This window comes from Psammomys obesus, unplaced genomic scaffold (assembly GCF_907164565.1).
Source record: "Psammomys obesus unplaced genomic scaffold, mPsaObe1.curated_primary_1811, whole genome shotgun sequence".
Classification (NCBI taxonomy): domain Eukaryota; kingdom Metazoa; phylum Chordata; class Mammalia; order Rodentia; family Muridae; genus Psammomys; species Psammomys obesus.
Window position 1 is genome coordinate 1,941,278 of NW_026590571.1, and position 20,948 is coordinate 1,962,225.

Sequence of the window (20,948 nt, forward strand, 5' to 3'; positions counted from 1 at the left end):
CCCCTCCTGCCTGGTTCGCCCAGGTCAGAATCAGCTAACACAGCACAGAGAGTGAACACAGCAGAGCTGTGCTAAGCTTGGGTTCCAGGTTCAGTTCCCAAAAATCTAAGGGAATTCTGCCTGTTGAACACTGTAGCAGCTACAGGCAAAGAGATCTGCCCACAAGTGCCCCAGCAGCCTGGTTCACATAGACTGGAATTAGCCAGCTCAGCAGAGCCAAAGAACCAAGTGGATCTGAGCTAGGCACCTAACCCACATTCCATTGTCCTCCTACTCAAGGAAGTTATTGGGGCATTGGTGCAGCTCTAGGTTCAGAGGTCTTTCTGCCTGCTCCCCAGAAGCTTAACTCATCTGGGTCAGAAACAACACTGCCAGCAGAGCCAGTGAAACTAGCAAATCTGTACCAGTGCACCAGCAGATCTTCCTTCTTAAGGAAGCCTGTGGGAGCAACTCTAGACCCAGAGATCTTTCCAACTTTGCCCCAGCTACCTGGGTCATAAACAGTGAGCAAGCATAGACAGTGAATCCAGCGGAGACTACTGCAGATTCAAGAGACAAGTGGATCCAGTGTGAAGTATAGGGTCCAGGAATAATCAGTCAAGTCTTACAGACAACCAGATGGCTAGAGGCCAGTGTAAGAATACAAGCAAGAAAAACCAGGACATCTTGGCTTCAGCAGATTCTACTAAAATCAATGGATATTCTACTGAAGATTAAACAAAATAAAATTATCTTAAATCTATAATTATGCAGTTATTTGAGGTACATAAACAGGAAATGAAAAAAAAGAGGTTATCATGGACAGATAGGGTTCCACATTGAAACAGATGAAGGAAATAGTGCAAGATATGAAATCAGAATTAGAATCAATAAAGAAAACACAAGCAGAGTAAACCCTGGAGCTAAATAACTTAGAGAAAATATCAAGAACCACAAAGATAAGCATCACCAATAGAATACAAGAGATGGAACAGAAAATCTCTGGCATTGAAGATACAATTGCAGAAACTGACATATCTCACAAAGAAAGAATAAAATCAGAAAAGTTATAAATAGAAAACATCCAAGAAATCAAGAACACCATTAAAAGACGAAACCTAAAAGTAATAGGAATAAACAAAAAAGAAGATACCAGGCTCCATGGCCCAGAAAATATTTTTGAAGAGATCATGGAAGAAAATTTTCCCAATCTTAAGAAAGAGATGCCCATAAGCAAGAGGCCAACAGAACACCAACTAGACCAGAAAAGAAACTCCTCCTGCCACATAATAATCAAAACACTAAATCTACAGAACAAAGAAAAAATATTAAAAGCAGCAAGAGGGAAAGGGCAAGTAACATATAAACAGAAACTTATCAAAATCACATCAGACTTCTCAACAGAAACTATGAAAGCCAGAAGGGCCTGGACAGACAGCTATCATGCAGCTATCACAGATACCAACCCAGACTACTATATCCAGCAAAACTTAGATGGAGAAAATAAAATACTTTATGACATAACTAAATTTGAACAACATATATGGAGCAGTCCAGTCCTACTGAAGATATTAGAAGGAAAACTTCAAACTAACAAAATCAACTACACCCAAGAAAACACAGGATAAAGATACCATCCCATCAACAAAAACAAGAGAAAACAAACACACAAACATACAATCACCACCAACTCCACAATTAAAGGAACTAACAGTCATTGGTGACTAATATCTATTAACATACATGGTCTAAACGCTCCAATAAAAAGACGCAGACTAACAGATTCGTTGCAGAAACAGGATCCAACCTACTGCTGCATTCAAGAAACACACATCTGCAAGAAAGGTAGACACTACCTCAGAGTAAAGGGCTGGAAAAAAAAGTTTCCCAGGCAAACAGACACAAGAAGCTAGCTGGAGAAGCCATTCTAATATCTAATAAAGTAGATTTTCAATCAAAATTAATCACAAGTGATGGAGAGGGACACTTCATTCTCATCAAAGGAAAAATTTACCAGAAGGACATCACACTCCTGAACATTTATGCACCAAACACAAGGGCTCCTGCATTTGTCAAAGAAACATTATTAAAGCTTAAATCACACTTTGATCCCATCACCTTAATAGGGGTAAACCTCAACACCCCACAATCACCAAAGAATAGATAATTGAGACAGACACTAAACAGAGAACTAATGACACTTAAAGAGGTCTTAAATTGAGATTGGAAGATGGCAGCAGCTAGTGTGCAGATTAGCTGAAGGGCAGAGGACCTGCAACGCTGAAATTGGTGAGTGAAGGGGCTGATCAACCCAGAAAAGAGTTATCTAGACTTCTAAGAAGAGAGACTAACCGTGAACTGAGTCCATCTAGAATCAGGTCATGGCAGATTCCTCCAGGAGGAGACACCCCAGGAGGGGTCCCTAGGCACTTCCCTGCACCCAACAGCCTAACACCCTACTCCCTCTTTTGGAGGAGGCAGGAGGCTTCCAGGAAGAACTGCCACAGACCACATTATCTGTACCCCAGCCCCAGTGAGAGCTGCAGCTCCCACCAAAAAAAAAAAAAAAAAAAAAAAAAAAAACAAGATTCAGGGCTGAGAAAACCCAATCCTTTTGGGCACTCCCCTTGAGAACAAGAATGCCACCATAACCCTGCCCCAGCAGAGCAGAAGGATAGAGAGGCACACAGCGGCTTCAAAACGCCAGGACCCAAGTGCTGCCGGCTGCTCCTAGCAAACAAACTTCAGCCCGGGATCTGGGACAGTGGTCATTCAACACATCTTGACACTCTCCTGGGTCCAGCGCAATAAGGTCTAACACCAAGTCCTAGCACCGGCCACCTCCTGGCCCCTGGAAGAGAAACCCTGGCTCAGGATGGGGACTGAGAAGTCCCAACCCCTCCTGGCACTCCCCTGAGAGCGCCACCATAAGCTTGCCATAGCAGAGGGGAATGTCAGAGGGGAAGGACAGAGAGGCAGTCTGCCACAGGACCCAACACCCCCTCTCCAGCTCACCAAGCGGCCCCTGGCAGAAAAACCTGAGATCTGGATCTGAGGACACTCAGCCATACGTGGTACTCTCACGGAACCGGCAAACATAGGTTCTAGCACCAGGCTGCTTCTGGCAAAGAGATCTGGGCCCGGAATCTGGAATTGAGGACACTCAACGCAACTCTTTCCCATGTTAACCCGGGACCAGCCAACATAATCCTTCCCTGGAGGAGGAAAAGGAAAGAGGCTGCACACAGGACACCGAGTTCTGCTGCTACAGTGCCACAGAGCTGACTGTTAGCCTACCCACGCATTTGCCCCAGCAGGATCAAATCGGAGAGTAGAGAGAAAGGGGAAGCCCTGTGCATTCCAACTGGTCCTGCAAGGGAGTGAGTGAGCCTTCTAGGGAGAGTTTGCCCCAGACCCAGGGCCTCTCTACGCAAGCAACCAGACGAGATCCCTGCCACCCACACCCCTAGTGAGGGTATCATAGGGATTCTTGGGTTAGTGACCCCAATGTTGAAGCCTCTGATTTGTGGGCCCACCAGTGCAATCCAGGGAAAAAATTCCTGGATCTTAGACAGAGCTGCATAATAGTTTGTCCTGTAGGCTACTGCAATCGTCAGAGAATCCGCACATGCACACTGCGCCCACTAAAACCGCATGCAAATAGCGCCAGCATCGCATTCCTTACTTAAGTAAAACTGAAACCACAACACACACTCCCAAACCAGTGAATCTCTCTCTTCTTCCTGCAAAAACAGTCCAGAAAACAGAAAGAGATGATATTAGCCTCAACTATGAACTCGAGGAGCAGTGAGGGTTATAAATAACCAGATGGCTAGAGGCAGACATAAGAACACACCCAACAAAAATCAGGACATAATGACCTCACCAGCAAGCCCACAAACCAATGGACACTTCAGTTAACTAGATACACAAGCAAATGACTTAAAAACTATGTTTTTCCAGCTATTAGAGGCCCATGAAGATGAAATGAACAAAGCCATCAGAGAAATAGCCAAAGAAATCGAGAAAAAACAAAGAAAATTTCGTGAAAAAAACAAAGAAAATTTCGTGGTCAGAGAAATGACCCCGAAAATTGAGGCAAACAAAGAGGAAATGAACAAAGCTCTCAAAGAAATGTCCACACAAATGAAGGCAAATAAAGAAGAAATATGCAAAGAAGTAGAGGCACAATTAGTGATATAGAGAGAGGAAATGGACAAAAAAAAAAAAAAAAAAAGAAGCCGTTATTGAAAAGCAGGACTCCACATTCAAACAGATGAACGAAATGCTGCAAGACATGAAAACAGAATTAGAATCAATAAAGAAAACACAAATAGAGAAAAACCTGGAGCTGGAGAACATAGAGAAAAGATCAGGAACTACAAAGGTAAGCATCAATAACAGAATACAAGAGATGGAAGAGAGAATCACAGGCGCTGAAGATACACTTGCAGAAATTGACACGTCTCTCAAAGAAAAAATAAAATCAGAAAAGGTCCAAACACAAAATATCCAAGAAATCAAGGACACCATGAAAAGATAAAATCTAAGAATAATAGGAGTAGGAGAAAAAGACGACATCAGGCTCAAAGGTCCGGAAAATATTTTCAAGAAAATTATAGAAGAAAATTTTCCCAACTTAAAGAAAGAGATGTTCATAAACATACAAGAGGCCTAGAGACCACCAAGTAGACTAGACCAGAAAAGAAACTATTCACTTCACATCATAGTCAAAACACTGAACCTGCAGAACAAAGAATATTTTAAAAGCAGCAAGGGAAAAAGGCCAAGTAACATATGAAGGTATACCTATAAGAATCACACAGATTTCTCAACAGAAACTATGAAAGCCAGATGGGCCTGGACAGAAATCATGCAGTCCTTAAGGGAAAACAGATGCCAACCCAGACTACTATACCCAGCAAAACTTTCAATCAACATAGACAGAAAATTCAAAATATTCCATGAAAAACCAAATTTAAACAATATCTACATAGTAACCCAGCTCTACAGAAGTTACTAGAAGGGAAAATCCAACCCAAAGAAAACAACTACATATAAGAAAATAGAAGAAATAGATAAGTACACACACACACACACACACACACACACACACACACAAACACAGAAAGAATACAAACAATGAATCTCAGCCACACCACCAACTCCACATCAAAAGAAAATAACAATTATTCATCACTAGTATCTATCAACATCAACGGACTGAACTCCCCACTAAAAAGATACAGACAAAAGAATGGTTGCAGAAACAGGATCCAACATTTTGTTGCATCCAAGAAACACACCTATGCAACAAACATAAACACTACCTCAGAGTAAAGGGCTGGAAAAAGTTTTTCAAGCAAATGGTTCCAGAAAACAAGGTGGAGTAGCCATCCTAATATCTAATAAAACAGACTTTCAACCAAAGTTAATCAATAAAGATAAGGAGGGCCACTATATTCTCATCGAAGGAAAAATCCACCAAGAGGACATCATAATTTTGAATATCTATGCCCCAAATACAAGAGCACCTATTTTTGTAAATGAAACATTATTAAAGTTTAAATCACACATTGATCCTAATACCTTAATAGTGGGACACTTCAACACCCCGTTCCCACCAAGGGACAGATCAACTAGACAGAAAAAAATAGGGAAATAAAAGCACTTACAGAGTCCCTAAATCAAATGGACCTAATAGACGTCTACAGATCTTTTCACCCAAATTCAAAAGAGTATACTTTCTTTTCAGCACCGCATGGAACCTTCTCCAAAACAGACTATATAGTTGGTCACAACACGTCTCAATAGATACAAAAAGACTGAAGTAATCCCTTGTATTCTATCTGACCACCATGGACTAAAGCTGGACCTCAACAACAATGGAAATAACAAAAAGCTGACATGCACGTGGAAACTGAACAACTTGCTACTCAATGGCAGCTGGGTTAAGGAAGAAATAAAGAAAGAAATTAAAGACTTCCTAGAATTCAATAAAAATGAAGGCACAACATACCCAAATTTATGGGACACAAAGAAAGCAGTGCTCAGAGAAAAATTTATAACACTAGGTGCCTTCAAGAAGAAATTCGTGACATCACATACAAGCACCTTAATGGCCCAACTGAAAAACCTAGAAAAAAAAAGAAGCATATACACCCAAGAGGAGCAGATGGCTGGAAATAATCAAACTCAGGGCTGAAACCGATCAATTAGAAACAAATAAAACTATTCAAACAATCAATGAAACAAAAAGCTGGTTCTTTAAGAAAATCAACAAAATAGGCAAACCCTTAGCCCAACTAACTAAAAAGCAGAGAGAATCTATCCAACTCAGCAAAATCAGAAATGAAAATGGGGGCACAACTACAGACACTGAGGAAAACCAAACGATCATTACTTCATATTACAAAAGTCTATACAGCACAAAATATGAAAATCTAAATAAAATGGACAATTTTTTGAAAGATTCCATCTTCCAACATTCAGTCAAAATCAGGTAGAAAGACTGAATAGCCCTATATCCCCCAAGGAAATTGAAGCAGACATAAACAGCCTCCCTTCCAAAAAATCCCTGGGCCAGATGGTTTCAGGGCAGAATTCTACCAGACCTTAAAGAAGTGCTAACATCAATTCTCCTCAAACTATTCCACAAAACAGAAACAGAAGAAATATTACCAAACTCATTCTATGAAGCCACAGTCACCTTGATACCTAAACAACACAAAGACCCAACAAAAAAAGAGAACTTCAGACCTATCTCTCTTATGAACATCGACGCAAAAATACTCAATAAAATACTTGCAAACCGAATCCACCATGACCAAATAGGCTTCATCCTAGGCATGCAAGGGTGGTTCAACATATGGAAATTTATCAATGTAATCCAGCACATAAACAGACTGAAGGAGAAAACCACATGATCATCTCCTTAGATGCCGAAAAAGAATTTGACAAATTCATATACCCATTCATGTTTAAAGTCTTGGAGAGATCAGGGACATAAGGCACATACTTAAACATAGAAAAGGCAATATAGAGCAAGCCTATAGCCAACATCAAACTCAATGGAGAGAAACGTAAATCAATCCCACTGAAATCAGGGACAAGACAAGGCTGCCCACTCTCTCTATATCTCTTCAACATAGTTCTTGAAGTCCTAGCCAGAGCAATAAGACAACTAAAGGAGATAAATGGGATACAAATCGGAAAGGAAGAAGTCAAATTATCACTATTTGCATTTGAAATGATAGTATACTTGAGTGACCCCAAAAACCCAACCAGAGAACTCCTTCAGCTGATAAACACCTTCAGCAAAGTGGCAGGATACAAAATCAACCCCCCCAAAAAAATCGGAAGCCCTCCTGTATACCAAAGAAAAAAGGGCTGAGAAAGAAATTAAGGAAACAATACCCTTCACAATAGCCACTAATAACATAAAGTACCTTGCAGTGACTCTAACCAAGCAAGTGAAAGACCTGTTTGAGAAAAACTTCAAGTCTCTGAAAAAAGAAATTGAAGAAGACATCAGAAGATGGAAAGATCTCTTGTGCTCATGGATTGGTAGGATTAATATTGTGAAAATGGCCACCCTGCCAAAAGCAATCTACAGATTCAATGCAATTCTCATCAAAATAACAATTCAATTCTTTACAGACCTTGAAAAAAAGATTCTCAGCTTCATATGGAGAAACAAAAAACCCAGAATCTCCAAAACACTCTTGTACAACAACAGATCATTTTGAGGTATCTCCATCCCTGATCTCAAGCTGTACTACAGGACAATAGTAATAACAACCTGCATGGTATTGGCATAGAAACAGAAAGGAGGATCAATGGAACCGAATAGAAGACCCAGAAATAAACCCACATGCCTAAGAATACTCGATTTTTAACAAAGAAGCCAAAACCATTCAATGTAAAATAGACAGCATCTTCAACAAATGGTGCTGATCTAAATAGATGTCGAAATGCAGAAAAATGAGAATAGATCCATATTTATGACCCTGCACAAAACTAAAGTCCAAGGGGATCAAAGACATCAACATAAAACCAGATACTCTAAATATGTTAGAAAAAAAAGTGAGGAATAGACTAGAACTCTTGGCCCAGGAGATAACTTCCTGAAGAGGACACCAATAGCACAGGCTCTAAGAGCAACAATCAATAAATGGGACCTCCTGAAACTGAAAAGTTTCTGTAAAGCAAAGGACACCATCATCAAAACAAAACAATTGCCTACATATTGGGAATCTTCACCAACCCTTTATCTGACAGAGGGCTAATATCCAGTATATATAAGAACTAAAGAAGCTGAAAAGCAACAAACCAAGTAATCCAATTAAAAAAATGAGGAACAGAGCTAAACAGAGAATTCTTGATTAAGGAATATCAAATGGCAGAGAAACACTTAAAGAAGTGTTGAACCTCATTATCCATTAGGGAATGGCAAATCAAAATGACCCTGAGATTTCACCTTACACCCATCAGAATGGCCAAGATGAAAAACGCAAGTGACAACATATGCTGGAGAGGTTGTGGAGAAAGGGGAACCCTCCTCCACTGCTGGTGGGAATGTAAACTGGTACAGCCACTTTGGAAGTCTATCTGGTGCTTTCTCAGACAACTAGGAATAGTGCTTCCTCAAGACCCAGCTATACCACTGCTAGGTATATACCCAAAGTTTGCTCAAGTACACAACAAGGACATTTGTTCACCCATGTTTATAGGAGCTTTATTTGTAATAGCCAGAACTTGGAAACAACCCTGATGTCCATCATCAGAGGAATGGATACAGAAATTGTGGTATTTTTACACAATGGAATACTACTCAGCAATCAAAAAGGAGGAAATCATGAAATTTGCAGGCAAATGGTGGGATCATTCTGAGTGAATTATCCCAGAAGGAGAAAGACAAACACAGTATATACTCGCTTATATAGACCTATAAGATACGATAAACATAATGAAACCTATATGCCTAAAAAAGATAATCAAGAAAGCAGACATGGGGTAAGATGATCAATCTTCATTTATAAAGACAAATGAGATGTGCATTGAACGTATGACAGGAGTCTACCACAGAAGACATCTTAAAAACTCTACCTAGCAGTGTTTCAAACAGATACTAAGACTCCTAACCAAACCTTTGGCAGAGTATGAAAGAAGGGGAGCTAGCATAATGTGGAAAGGATAGGAGCTCCACAAGGACCAAATATATCTGGGCACAGGGTCTTTTCTGAGACTGACACTCAACCAAAGACCATGTATGGATATAACCTAGAACCTCTGCTTGGATGTAGCCCGTGGTAGCTCATTAACCACTTGGTTTCCCATAGTAAGGGGAACCAGGACTATTTCTAACAGGAACTTTTTGGCTGGCTCTTTGGCCTTCCCAACCCCAAGGGAGGAGCAGTCCTGCTAGGACACAGTGGATGACTCAGCCAGTCCTGAAGATACCTGATAAAACAGGGTCAGATGAAAGGGGAGGAGGTCCTCCTCAATCAGTGGATATGAAAAGGGGCAGGCAGGAGATGAGGGAGAGAGGGTGGGATTTGGAGGGAATGAGGGAGTGGGATAGAGCTGGGATTCAGAGTTAACAAAATGTAACTAGTAATAAAAAATAAGTTAAAAAAATATGAGTAGAACTATTCACTTAGAATTGTCATGTTTTCTTGCAGATATGCTTGTTTTAGAGAAATGTAGTAAACTTGATGGCATTCTCAAGCCTCTCTGTTTTTCTTATCATTAAATGGGAATGACTCTTAAAAACAATTGGAATGAAAAAAAAATAAGAGGTCTTAAATCAAATGGACCTAATAGATGTCTACAGAACCTTTCCCCCAAACACAAAAGAGTATACCGTCTTCTCATCACCTCATTTGGGCAAAAAGAAAGCATCAACAGATACAAGTAGACTGAAATAGTCCCTTGTATCATATCAGACCACGATGGTCTAAAAGTAAACCTTAACACTAACAGAAATAACAAAAAGCCCCCACACACATGGAAACTGAACACTTCTCTACTCAGTGACACCTGGGTCAAGGAGGAAATAAATAAATTAAAGACTTTCTAGAACTTAATAAAAATGACTGTACAACTTACCCTAACTTATGGGACACAATGAAAGCAGCACTGAAAGAAAAATTCATAGCCCTAACTGCCTTCATAAAGAAATTCGAGGCATGTGATACAAGGAACTTGAAGGCAAACCAGAAAGCACTAGAAAAACAAATGGGGTCGACACAACCAAGAGGAGTATTATTAGAATATATTAGAAACAAATAGAACAATTGAAAGAATTAACGAAACCAAGAACTGTTTTTTTGAGAAAATAAAAAACCTAGACAAACCATTAACCAAACTAACTAAACTGCAGAGGGACACTGTCCAAACCAACAAAATCAAAAATTAAAAGAGGGACATAACAACAGATCTGAGGAAATCCAAAGAATCATTAGGTTGTACTTCAAAAGGCTATATGGAACAAAATTTGAAAATCTTTATGAAATGAACAATTTTCTTGATAGATTACATTTACCAAAGCTGAATCAAAATCAATTAAATAAATTAAATAGTCATATATCCTCTAAGAAAATAGTAGCTGTCATCAAAAGTCTCCCTTCCAAAAATAGCCCAGGGCCAGATGGTTCCAGCCCAGAAATCTACCAGACCTTCAAAAAGTGCTAACACAAATACTCTTCAAACTATTCCACAAAATAGGAGCAGAAGAAACATGAAAATCATTCTATGAGGCCACAGTCACCTTCATACCTAAACTGCACAAAGATGCTACAAAGAAAGATAACTTCAGACCAATCTCTCTTACAAACAAAGACGCAAAAATGCTCAAGAAAATATTCACAAAACGAATCCAAGAACATCTTAAAGATATCCACGATGACTAAGTAAGCTTCATCCCAAGCATGCAGAGGTGGTTCTACATATGAAAATCCATCAATATAATCTGCCATATAAACACACTGAAAGAAAAAAAAAAAACAAATGAAAATCCCCTTAGATGCTCAAAAAGCATGCACCTGAAAAAATTCAACACTGGTTCATGTTTAAAGATTTGGAGAGATCAAGGATACAAGGCACATACCTAAACATGGTAAAAACTATATACAGCTACTCTATAGCCAACATCAAACTAAATGGAGTGTAATTTAATCAATCCCACTGAAATCAGAGACAAGACAAGACTGTCTAATCCCTCCTTATCTCTTCAACATACATCTTGAAGTCCTTAATAGAACAATAAGACTGCTAAAGGAGATCAAAGGGATACAAATTGGAAAAGAAGATGTCAAAGTATCACTATTTGCAGATGATATGATAGTATACATGAGTGACCCAAAAATTCTACCAGAGAACTCCTTCAGCTGAACACCTTTAGCAATATGGATGGATACAAAATTAACTCAAAAAATCTGAAGAGCTCCTTTATACAGAAGACAACCGGGCTGAGAATAAAAGGAAGAGAAGCAACACCCTTCAAAATAGCAATGACTAACATAAAGTACTTTGGCGTAACTCTAACCAAGCAAGTGAAAGACCTATATATAAAAAAAAAATCAACTCTCTGAAGAAATCAAAGAAGATATCAGAAGATGGAAAGATCTCCCATGCTCATGGATAGGTAAGATTAACATAGTGAAAATGACTATCCTACCAAAAGCAATCTAGAGATTCAATGTAATTCCCATCAAAATACCAACACATTTTTTTTACAAACATTGAAAGAAGAATTCTCAATTTCATATGGAAAAACAACAACAAAAAAGAATAGCTAAAACAATTCTGTACAATAAAAGATCTCGAGGAATTTCCATCCCAGATTATGAGCTGTAATACAAAGTAACAGTAATTAAAACGACATGATACTGTCACAGAAACAGAATAGCAGATCAAGGGAATCAAATAAAGGACCCAGGTATAAACGAACACACCTATGGAAACTTAATTTTTGCCAAAGATGACAAAAACGTAGTTTAGAAAAAAAGACAGAATCTTCAACACACAGTGCTGGTCTATTATCAGCCAGCACAAATTTAAAATCCAAGTGGTTCAAACAACTAAACCTCTTAGAAGTAAAACACTAAACCTCTTAGAAGTAGAAAAATGCAAATATATCCGTATTTATCACCCTGGAGAAAACTGAAGTCCAAGTGGATCAAAGACCTGAAAATGAAACCAAAATCTGTTAGAAGAAAAAGTGAGGAAGAACCTTGACCTCATTGGCACATGAGACAGTTTCCTGAACAGAACACCAACAGCACAGGCTCTAGGATCAACTGTCAATAAATGGGACCTCATGAAACTGAAAAGCTTCTGTGAAGCAGAGGACATAGTCATCAGAACAGAATACCAGCCCACAGAATAGGAAAAGATCTTCACCAACCCTACGTCTGACAGGGAGCTAATATCCAGAATATATAATGAACTGAAGAAGTTAAACACACACAAAAAATAACCTAATTAAAAATGGGGTCCACAGCTAAACAGAGAATTCTCAACAAAGGAATTTCCAATAGCAGAAAAACACTTAAAAATATGCTCAGTGTCCTTAGTCTTTCAGGCAATGCAAATCAAAACTACCCTGAGAATTAGACTTACAGCCATCAGAAGGGTTATGATAAAAAAAACTCAAAGGATTATACATGTTGGAGAGGATGTGAAGAAAGGGGAACCCTCCTCCAATGTTGGTGAGAATGTAACCTTGTGCAATCACTTTGGAAATAAGTCTGGCGCTTCCCCAGAAAGTTAGGAATAGTGCTACCTCAAGATCCAGCTCTACCACTCCCAGGCATGTATCCAAAATATGCTTAAGTATACAACAAGAACATTTGCTCAACCGTGTTCATAGCAGCTCTATTCATAATAGCCAGAATCTGTAAACAAACTACATGTCCCTAAACAGTGGAATGGATAAAGTATAGTACATTTACCCAATGGAATACTACTCAGCAATTAAAAACAAGGAAATAATGAAAATTTCAGTCAAATGTTAGGAACTAAAAAAGATCATTTTGAGTGAGGTAACTCAGAAGCAGAAAGACACAAATGATATATACTCACTTATAAGTGGTTATTAGGAATATAATACAGGATAAACATACTAAAATCTATAGCCCTAAAGAAGCTAAACAACAAGGAGAATCCTAAGGAAGATGCTTAATTCTCATCCAGAATGGCAAACAAGAGAGACATCTGAAGTAGGATAACAAAAGGAACAGGACAGAAGCCTTCCACAGAGGACCTCTGAAAGAAACTATCCACCAGGGTTTCGAAGAAGATACTGAAACTCATAGCCAAACTTTGGGCTGAGTCCTGGAATCCTTATGGAAGAAGAGGGAGATCGAAAGAGCTAGAGGGGTCAGGATTTCCATAAGGAGAACAACAGAGCTAAAATACCTGCAGAGATCCGTACTCCAACTAAGGACCAGGCATGGAGAGGATCTATTACTCCTATTCAATGGAAGCCCATTTGCTGCTCGGTTTCCAAGTGGGTTTCCTAGTATAGAGTTCAGGAACTGTTTCTGACATGAACTCAGTGGCTGGCTCTTTGATTACCTCTTCCTGGGGGTTGCAGCCTTGCCAGGCCACAGAGGAAGATGATGCAGCCAGCTTTGATGAAACCTGATAAGATAGATTTCAGACAAAAGGGGAGGATCTTCTCCTTTATCAAGGGACTAGGGAAATTGAATAGGGGGAGAATAATAAGGTGGGTGGTGCTGGGAGGAGACGGGGGGGTTGCAGCAGGGATACAAAGTGAATAAATTGTAATATATATATATATATATATATAAACTTAAATCTATAAAACAGTGTATTTACATGTTCCAATTATATAAATATGTACTTCACTTAGGAACCCATAGCTTTTGAAGACTATGGTACAGACCAAGTTACTATAGGAAACTAATTTGTGAATTTGTCAATGTCAAAAGAAATGAACTGTTTGTAAATATCACTTCATCCTTTTATATTTGTGTACTAGTTGGTGTTTTCTACAATAACAAGTTTCATTTTTTTCCTATAGAGATAGTAAAAAGAATCAATGATTGCATCAAAATACACAGAAAATTGAGTATTGTATATATTCAAATACTTTGTTGGGGATACTAAAATATATAATACCAAAGGATACAGAAGAGCAGAGTCACAATCCCTGACAAAAATCTTTTTTATACTAAAGTACTTTAACAGTTAAATGTCAAACACAACAAAGCAAAATTATAATCTAATAATAAAATATAGAATTTCTTGTTCAATAATCCCTAATAATGGTCATGAAACACAAAACCAAATTAAATATATATTATTTAAATAAAAGATGAGAATAATATAATTCAGGGTTGTTTTTTTAATGTGCAAAAGAGTAACAAAGTTTATAGAAAATCATTGGAGGCATTTTTCCTACTAATATTCCCTCTGCTTGATGACTCTAGCTTTTGTCATGTTGACAAAACAGTAATCAGCACATGTGAGTAAACTTTTGAATTTACGTAGATTACAGATAACGATGGAAGATTGTAGGGTATTAAAATATAATCATAATCACGTACTTGGGTTGAAATGACTTGAAGAAATAAAATGGATAAACAAGAAAGAGACAAGTTATATGGCAGATCATTAGTTTGTGAAGCAAAGTGAAAGGTAATAGAGTTTGTTAATTATATTATTGTTTCAACCGTTTTTCTTTTTAATTCAACTTCTCATATCATAATCCTTTAATAAATAGTTGGAAGACAGATTTTTACATCATTATTTACCTTCACAATAAATTTCTGTTTACTTAATAAGATATTAATGGATAATAAACATTATTTGTAAAGACTTATATGAATATACACACTATTCAATTATAGACATAAATAACGTTGCATATTTTATGAATACTTACAACCAGTATATTTAGCATAATTTGGCATATATACTTCCAATATTACATTAAAATGAGATTGTTTAATAGTAGATTACAATTCATGAACAGATATAAAAAGAATGGAATATCACTTTTTAACCTTCAAATTTTTAAATTATTATTAATGATTTTAATGATATTATACTAGAATCCTAAAATTAGAATTAGAAAATGCAGTTGTAGTGATTAGTTTCATAGATTTCTGAATGTACTTACTGGTATTTTCTTGTTAATCTCCATGACAAAATTTTCAGGATTACTGTTTCTTATTTTCAACTCCAAAGTTTCATTTGTAGGATTATATAAAGGAAGGTTCTGAATGATCTCCCTGGGAGGAAAATCAAAAGTAGTATATTTGCTGGTGTTTATAAACTTACCAATGATAATTTCATTATCAACTAAATTGTTACTCTCTTTACTCCTATGCTATTGCATAGTATTTGCATATGATTGTGAGAAACAATGTCCGGTTTGATTGTGTAACAATCCAATTTAAAAATAATGTCCCACCATGAAGAGATAATAAAATGCTGCCCAACTACCATCTATAAAAATTAATCAAATGATCTTACCAATGTTATAGAACAGTGAAATATATATGTTAAATTCCTTTACCCTCAGAACCTTCCATCTGTTTCTATGCCATTACCATGACTTTTTTATTACTGTTGCTCTATAGTACAACTTGAGATTAGGGATGGTGATACCTCCAGAAGTTCTTTTATTGGAAAAGATTGTTTTAATTATTCTGGAATTCTTGTTTTATTCCAAATGAAGTTGAGAATTGTTCTTTCAAGGTCTGTAAAGAAGTGTGTTGGTATTTTGATGGGAATTGCATTGAAATGTCCATATTTACTATGCTAATCTCAGCTATCCATGAACATGAGAGATATTTCCATATTCTGATATTGTCTTCAGCTTTTTCTTCATCCAGTAGAATTCGTTGTCATAGAGGTCTTTGACTTGTTTGGGTAGACTTACACCAAAGTATTTTACATTATTTGTGGCTAGTGTGAAGGGTTTGGTTTCCCTAATTTCTTTCTCAGCCCATTTGTCCTTTGAATACAAGAAGGTTATTGATTTTTTGGAGTTAATTTTTTATCCAGTCACTTAGCTGAAGGTATTTATCAGCTGTAGAAGTTCTCTCGTAGAAATTTGGGGGTCAATCATGTATATTATCATATCCTCTGCAAATAATGATATTTTGACTTCTTCCTTTCCAATTTGTATCTCTTTGATCTAATTTAATTTTCTTATTGCTCTGGCTAGGACTTCAAGTACTATATAAAGAAATAGAGAGAGAGTGGGCAGCCTTGTTTTGTACCTGATTTCCATGGGATTGAGTTAAGTTTCTCTCCATTAAATTTGATGTTGGCTATATGCTTGTTGTATATTGCTTTTATTGTGGTTAGGTATGTTCCTTATATCCCTGATTTTTTACAGCTTTTAACATGAAGGGGTATTGCATTTTGTCAAATGTTTTGTTTTTTTTTATTGGCATCTACTGAGATGATCATGTGGTGTGTGTATGTATGTGTGTGTGTGTTTCTTTCAGTTTATTTATATGGTATGTTGGATGAATTTTCATATATTGAACCATCCCTGCATACCTGGGATGAATCCTACTTGATCTTGGTGGATGATACTTCGATTTGTTCTTGGCTTTGTTTCCTGAGTATTTTGTTGAGTATTTCTTCATCAATGTTCATAAGGGAAATTGGTCTGAAATGTTCTGTCTTTGTTCGGTCTTCGTGTGGTTTTGTTATCAGGGTGATTGTGGCCTCATAAAATTTGTTTGGCAATATTACATCTGTTTTATTTTCTGGAAAAGTTTAAAGATTGTTAAGTCTTCTTTGAAAGTTTGGTAGAATTGAATTCTGCATTAATATCGTCTGGCCCTTTTTTTGTTTGTTTGTTTGTTATCTGTTTTTATTTGTTGTTGTTTGTTTTGTTTTGTTTTTTGATGGAAGAATTTTAAGGATTATTTTTATCTCCTTGGAGGTTATAGGACCATTTAACTAGTTTGCCTGATTTAACTTTGGTAAGTGGCATCTATCATGAAAACTGTCCATTTCATTGAGATTACCCAATTTTTTGGAGTATATGGTTTTGAAATAAGACCCAATAATTCATTGGATTTCCTCAGTGTCTGTTGTTATATCCCCCTTTTCATTTCTGATTTTGTTGATTTGTATATTGTTTCACTGCTTTTTTGTTAGTTTGGTTAAGGGTTTGTCAATCTTGTTTATTTTCTCAAAGCTGATTAGCTTTTGGTTTAGTTGATTCATTGTATAATTCTTTTCATTTCTAATTTGTTGATTTCAGCCCTGAGTTTTATTATTTCCTGCCTTGTCCTCCTCTTTAGTATGTTTGCATTTTTTTTCTTAAAGCTTTCAGGTGAGCTGTTATGTTGTTTTTATGAGATTGCTCCAGTTTCTTTATGAAGGCACTTACTGGTATTAACTTTCCTCTTAGCATTTTTTTTCATTGTGTCCCATAAAATTTGGTATGCTGTGCCTTCATTTTCATTGAATTTTAGGAAGTCTTATTTCTTCCCTGACCCAGTGGGCATCCAGTAGGGTATTGTTTAGTTTCCATAAGTATGTAGACATGGAAGTCAAGCATAAGAGCTAACATTTATATAATTTCATTTTATGTACTATCTGAAATAAGAAAGAAACCAAATTTGTGTTTGCCAAGTCAAGGCAGGGAGATAAAATTACAGTGAGAGGTGAATGGAATTGTTGTTTCTTTTAGGGTAGCAAAAGTTGTTTGGAAGGTGGTGGGGCTGTAGATGTACAACAGTGTGACATGATACTGTGCTCTATCCTTTAAAATGGATAATTTTCTGTTATGTGGACTTTTTTTCCTTAAAAAAAATTAGAAACAAACAGAAAAATTGAATAGGAAATAAAAAGAAATGATAGGAGAGGAACATGAGTAGTAAATAAAATATTAGATTTTCACACAACATGAGTAGATGTGTTCATGATTTTCCCTCTTCAAGCATGTGTGTGTGCGTGTTTGTGTATGTTTGTACACATATACTCTTCATATTAAGGTGTAAATAAAGAACCAACTTGAAAAGTTGTCTTCACATCTTCATTCATGGTCATTGCATGAATGATCCTGCACTCATACATACATATCATGCACACACATGCTCATACACTAATAATGAATTATTAAAAGGAGAAAATGTCTAGTACAATGTAAAACAATGGTTGTGATACAGAAAGAAGACATGCCATATAAGTCATATTTATTATAAATTTTATATAGTTTTCCTTTATTAACTTTTACATTTTATTACATTGAACTTTTATTACATTGTGCGTATGCACACAGCATGTATGTCAAGGTAAGAAGAAAAATGTCAGGAGTTAGTGCTTTTTCACCACGTTAATCTTAGGGAATGACCTCAGATTATCAGTCTTCAGAACAAGAGCCTCTATCTCCTGAGCCATTTTTCCTTCTCATATATATTTACATTTCAAAATATGAGAAATGTTTAGAAGTTGAACATGACTTTATAAAAACTATGGTGAAGTAGAAAGTCTTACCATGTTAATGAATTTTCCTAAAAGGGTTATTTTTAAACCAGTATTTAATCTGACCTCATATTCCCACTTCCTCATGATTTCTATTAACTTTTTGTTGAGAATTCTGCTTGACTTTCTGATCTTAGAGCCCCCTCAATTCTACACAGTAGAAGAACCTGGGAATTTAATTCTTCCGCCTAAAAATGCTAATGGAGACTAAAGTGAATGTTCAAAAGCCCAAGCATTATTAGCAATTCTTAATTTTGTGTTCCAAAACAACAATCAGAAAGGTTTGCTAGTGTTATCAACATAAAAAGATGATTAGCAGAGTCTTAGGAGATGATTCAGTCAGTAAGTACTTTAAACACATGAGGACTTGATTGTGGTTCTCCACTACCCATTTACAAAGCTGATATAGCAGTGTTCATTGTTTCTGTTATACCTTTCCTGGGGAAGCAAAGGCAGAAGAATACCAGGAGTTCACTTGATGGTCAGCTCAACTGAATCAGTGAGCTCCAGGTTTAGCTAAAGATATTATTTCAAAATATGAGGTAGAGAATGACAAAGAAAGGTACTGAAGGTCGACCTCTGGTCTCCACAAGCAAACATGCATATATGAATACACACACACACACACACATATATATGCATATATATATATATATATATATATGCATACATACATTTATATACAAAGAAAGAATATATTGGAGAGGATGGTTATTATAATTAGTCACAATATATGAAAATATAATACTGTACCCTACTTAAACAATATTATTTTTAATTAAAAATAAAACGGAATAGAGCCAAACTATCAAAAAAATAAGTAAATGAGCACAAACACTTCCCATGCTTTATTGAAAGCTGTGAGAATTGTGTTGTAGATTTCTTTGCAAGAATAGGGAGTTTAGAACTGTACATGTTTTCACTTTTGCAGTTAAAATTTATGCTTTTCATATCCTGTTTCCTATGTATTTTAATTACACTCTTTCTTAATGAATCACTTTCTTAATGAATTATTTGTAGCTATGTTTTGGCCCAATATCTACTAGTGGAAGGATTTAGCATACTTTGTGATCTGAGGAATAGATATTAAGTAAACGGTACTCATTTGCCCAGTAGATCATATTTTTTAAAAGTTAATTATAGGTTATTTATTCTTGTTTATCAGAATCAAAGTTGGTATTAAACACAGCATAGGATCTTCACTATCTAGGTGTGAATGTAGTACCTTAAGTGAACATAGTGTTAATCAAGTGGCCTAATGGTCACTGTTGTTCATGTTCTGCTTTAAGCAAAAAAAAAAAAAAACATGCCTCTCTTTTACAGTTGTTCCCAAGCTTAAGCCATATGTGCACTTGTTCCACTCCCTCTAGAATCTACTGGAAATGAGCTGAGTATAGTGAGACTCTCCCCATTAGATTCCATTAACTCTTTTCTCTTGTCCAAGTTGCTTCTTCTTTACTCTCCTTTACATTTTGTTTTGTGGGCCTTAATATAGGAGGTTGCTATATACTGTAACATTCCCTTTCCCTCATTTATAAGCATCTTTTGATGGCAACTCTTAACATGGTCTTGATCTGCTTTTCTTGACAGATTTTCTCAGTAGAAATATACATATTCTGTATGTTAAAAGGTTAAATGTCTTAAAACAGGTTTTTTTTGGTATAATAAAATTATTAAACAGAGCTTACTTTCCAAGATCACATTGCATTTCTGGTAATTTCTTTGTTCTTGGAAATCCAGTTGTTAATTTCAGTAAATACCAGAACTCATCACCTGATTCAGGCTGAAAAATAATGCTGTTATACAGAAAATTTAAAAATCTTGTTAGTTGTTTTAGATTGTATAATAAACATGGAATAGCAAAATATAGAATATTAGAAATATCTGTTTTAAACACAGTATTTAATCACTACTGTGTTATATATTCTAGACTTGCCATGAATAATTCTTAACTTTTAATTTTTGGTGGGGCCATTACTTCATTAAAGAGAAAATATTGTTATTAATATAGATTTCAAAAATGTTTGTTACATGAATTGAAACTGAATGCATATTGGTATTTTAAATGTCAATGTTAGAAAATATCCTGGATTATAGTTTTTGTTAAATCAAATTTACTTTGTTGAAATAAATGCATGTACACATTTGTGTGAAGGTCATCATAAAAATATTGTTTTAAAGAACATCTTTATAATCAGCATGTGCTGACCTCTCAGAAAGGAATTTTGACAAAGTAAGTGTATCACTGATTGATACCTCAGCTTTATTGTGTTTTATTTATACAACTTTGATTAGGCCACTTAAATTTTTGAGTTTTTATTTCACTTTTTATAAAATGAGATGAATCAATAAGTCGTAACTTGGTCTTGCTATGTGCATGAAATATATGCCAAGATGTAAACAGGTAATAATAACAAGCCTAGAATATACTTTCCAATATATATATATATATATATATATATATATATATATATATATATATA

General features: G+C 36.2%; 1 protein-coding gene across 1 annotated transcript in view; it reads right to left on the reverse strand.

Annotated features, from left to right (window-relative positions):
• LOC129677283 (cilia and flagella-associated protein 47-like) overlaps window positions 1-20,948 on the reverse strand; it is a 603,052-nt gene that overhangs the window by 164,659 nt on the left and 417,445 nt on the right. Inside the window, 2 exon segments of the mRNA XM_055607932.1 lie at window positions 15,131-15,242; window positions 20,154-20,261. Of these exon segments, the coding sequence (XP_055463907.1) occupies window positions 15,131-15,242; window positions 20,154-20,261 (220 nt within the window).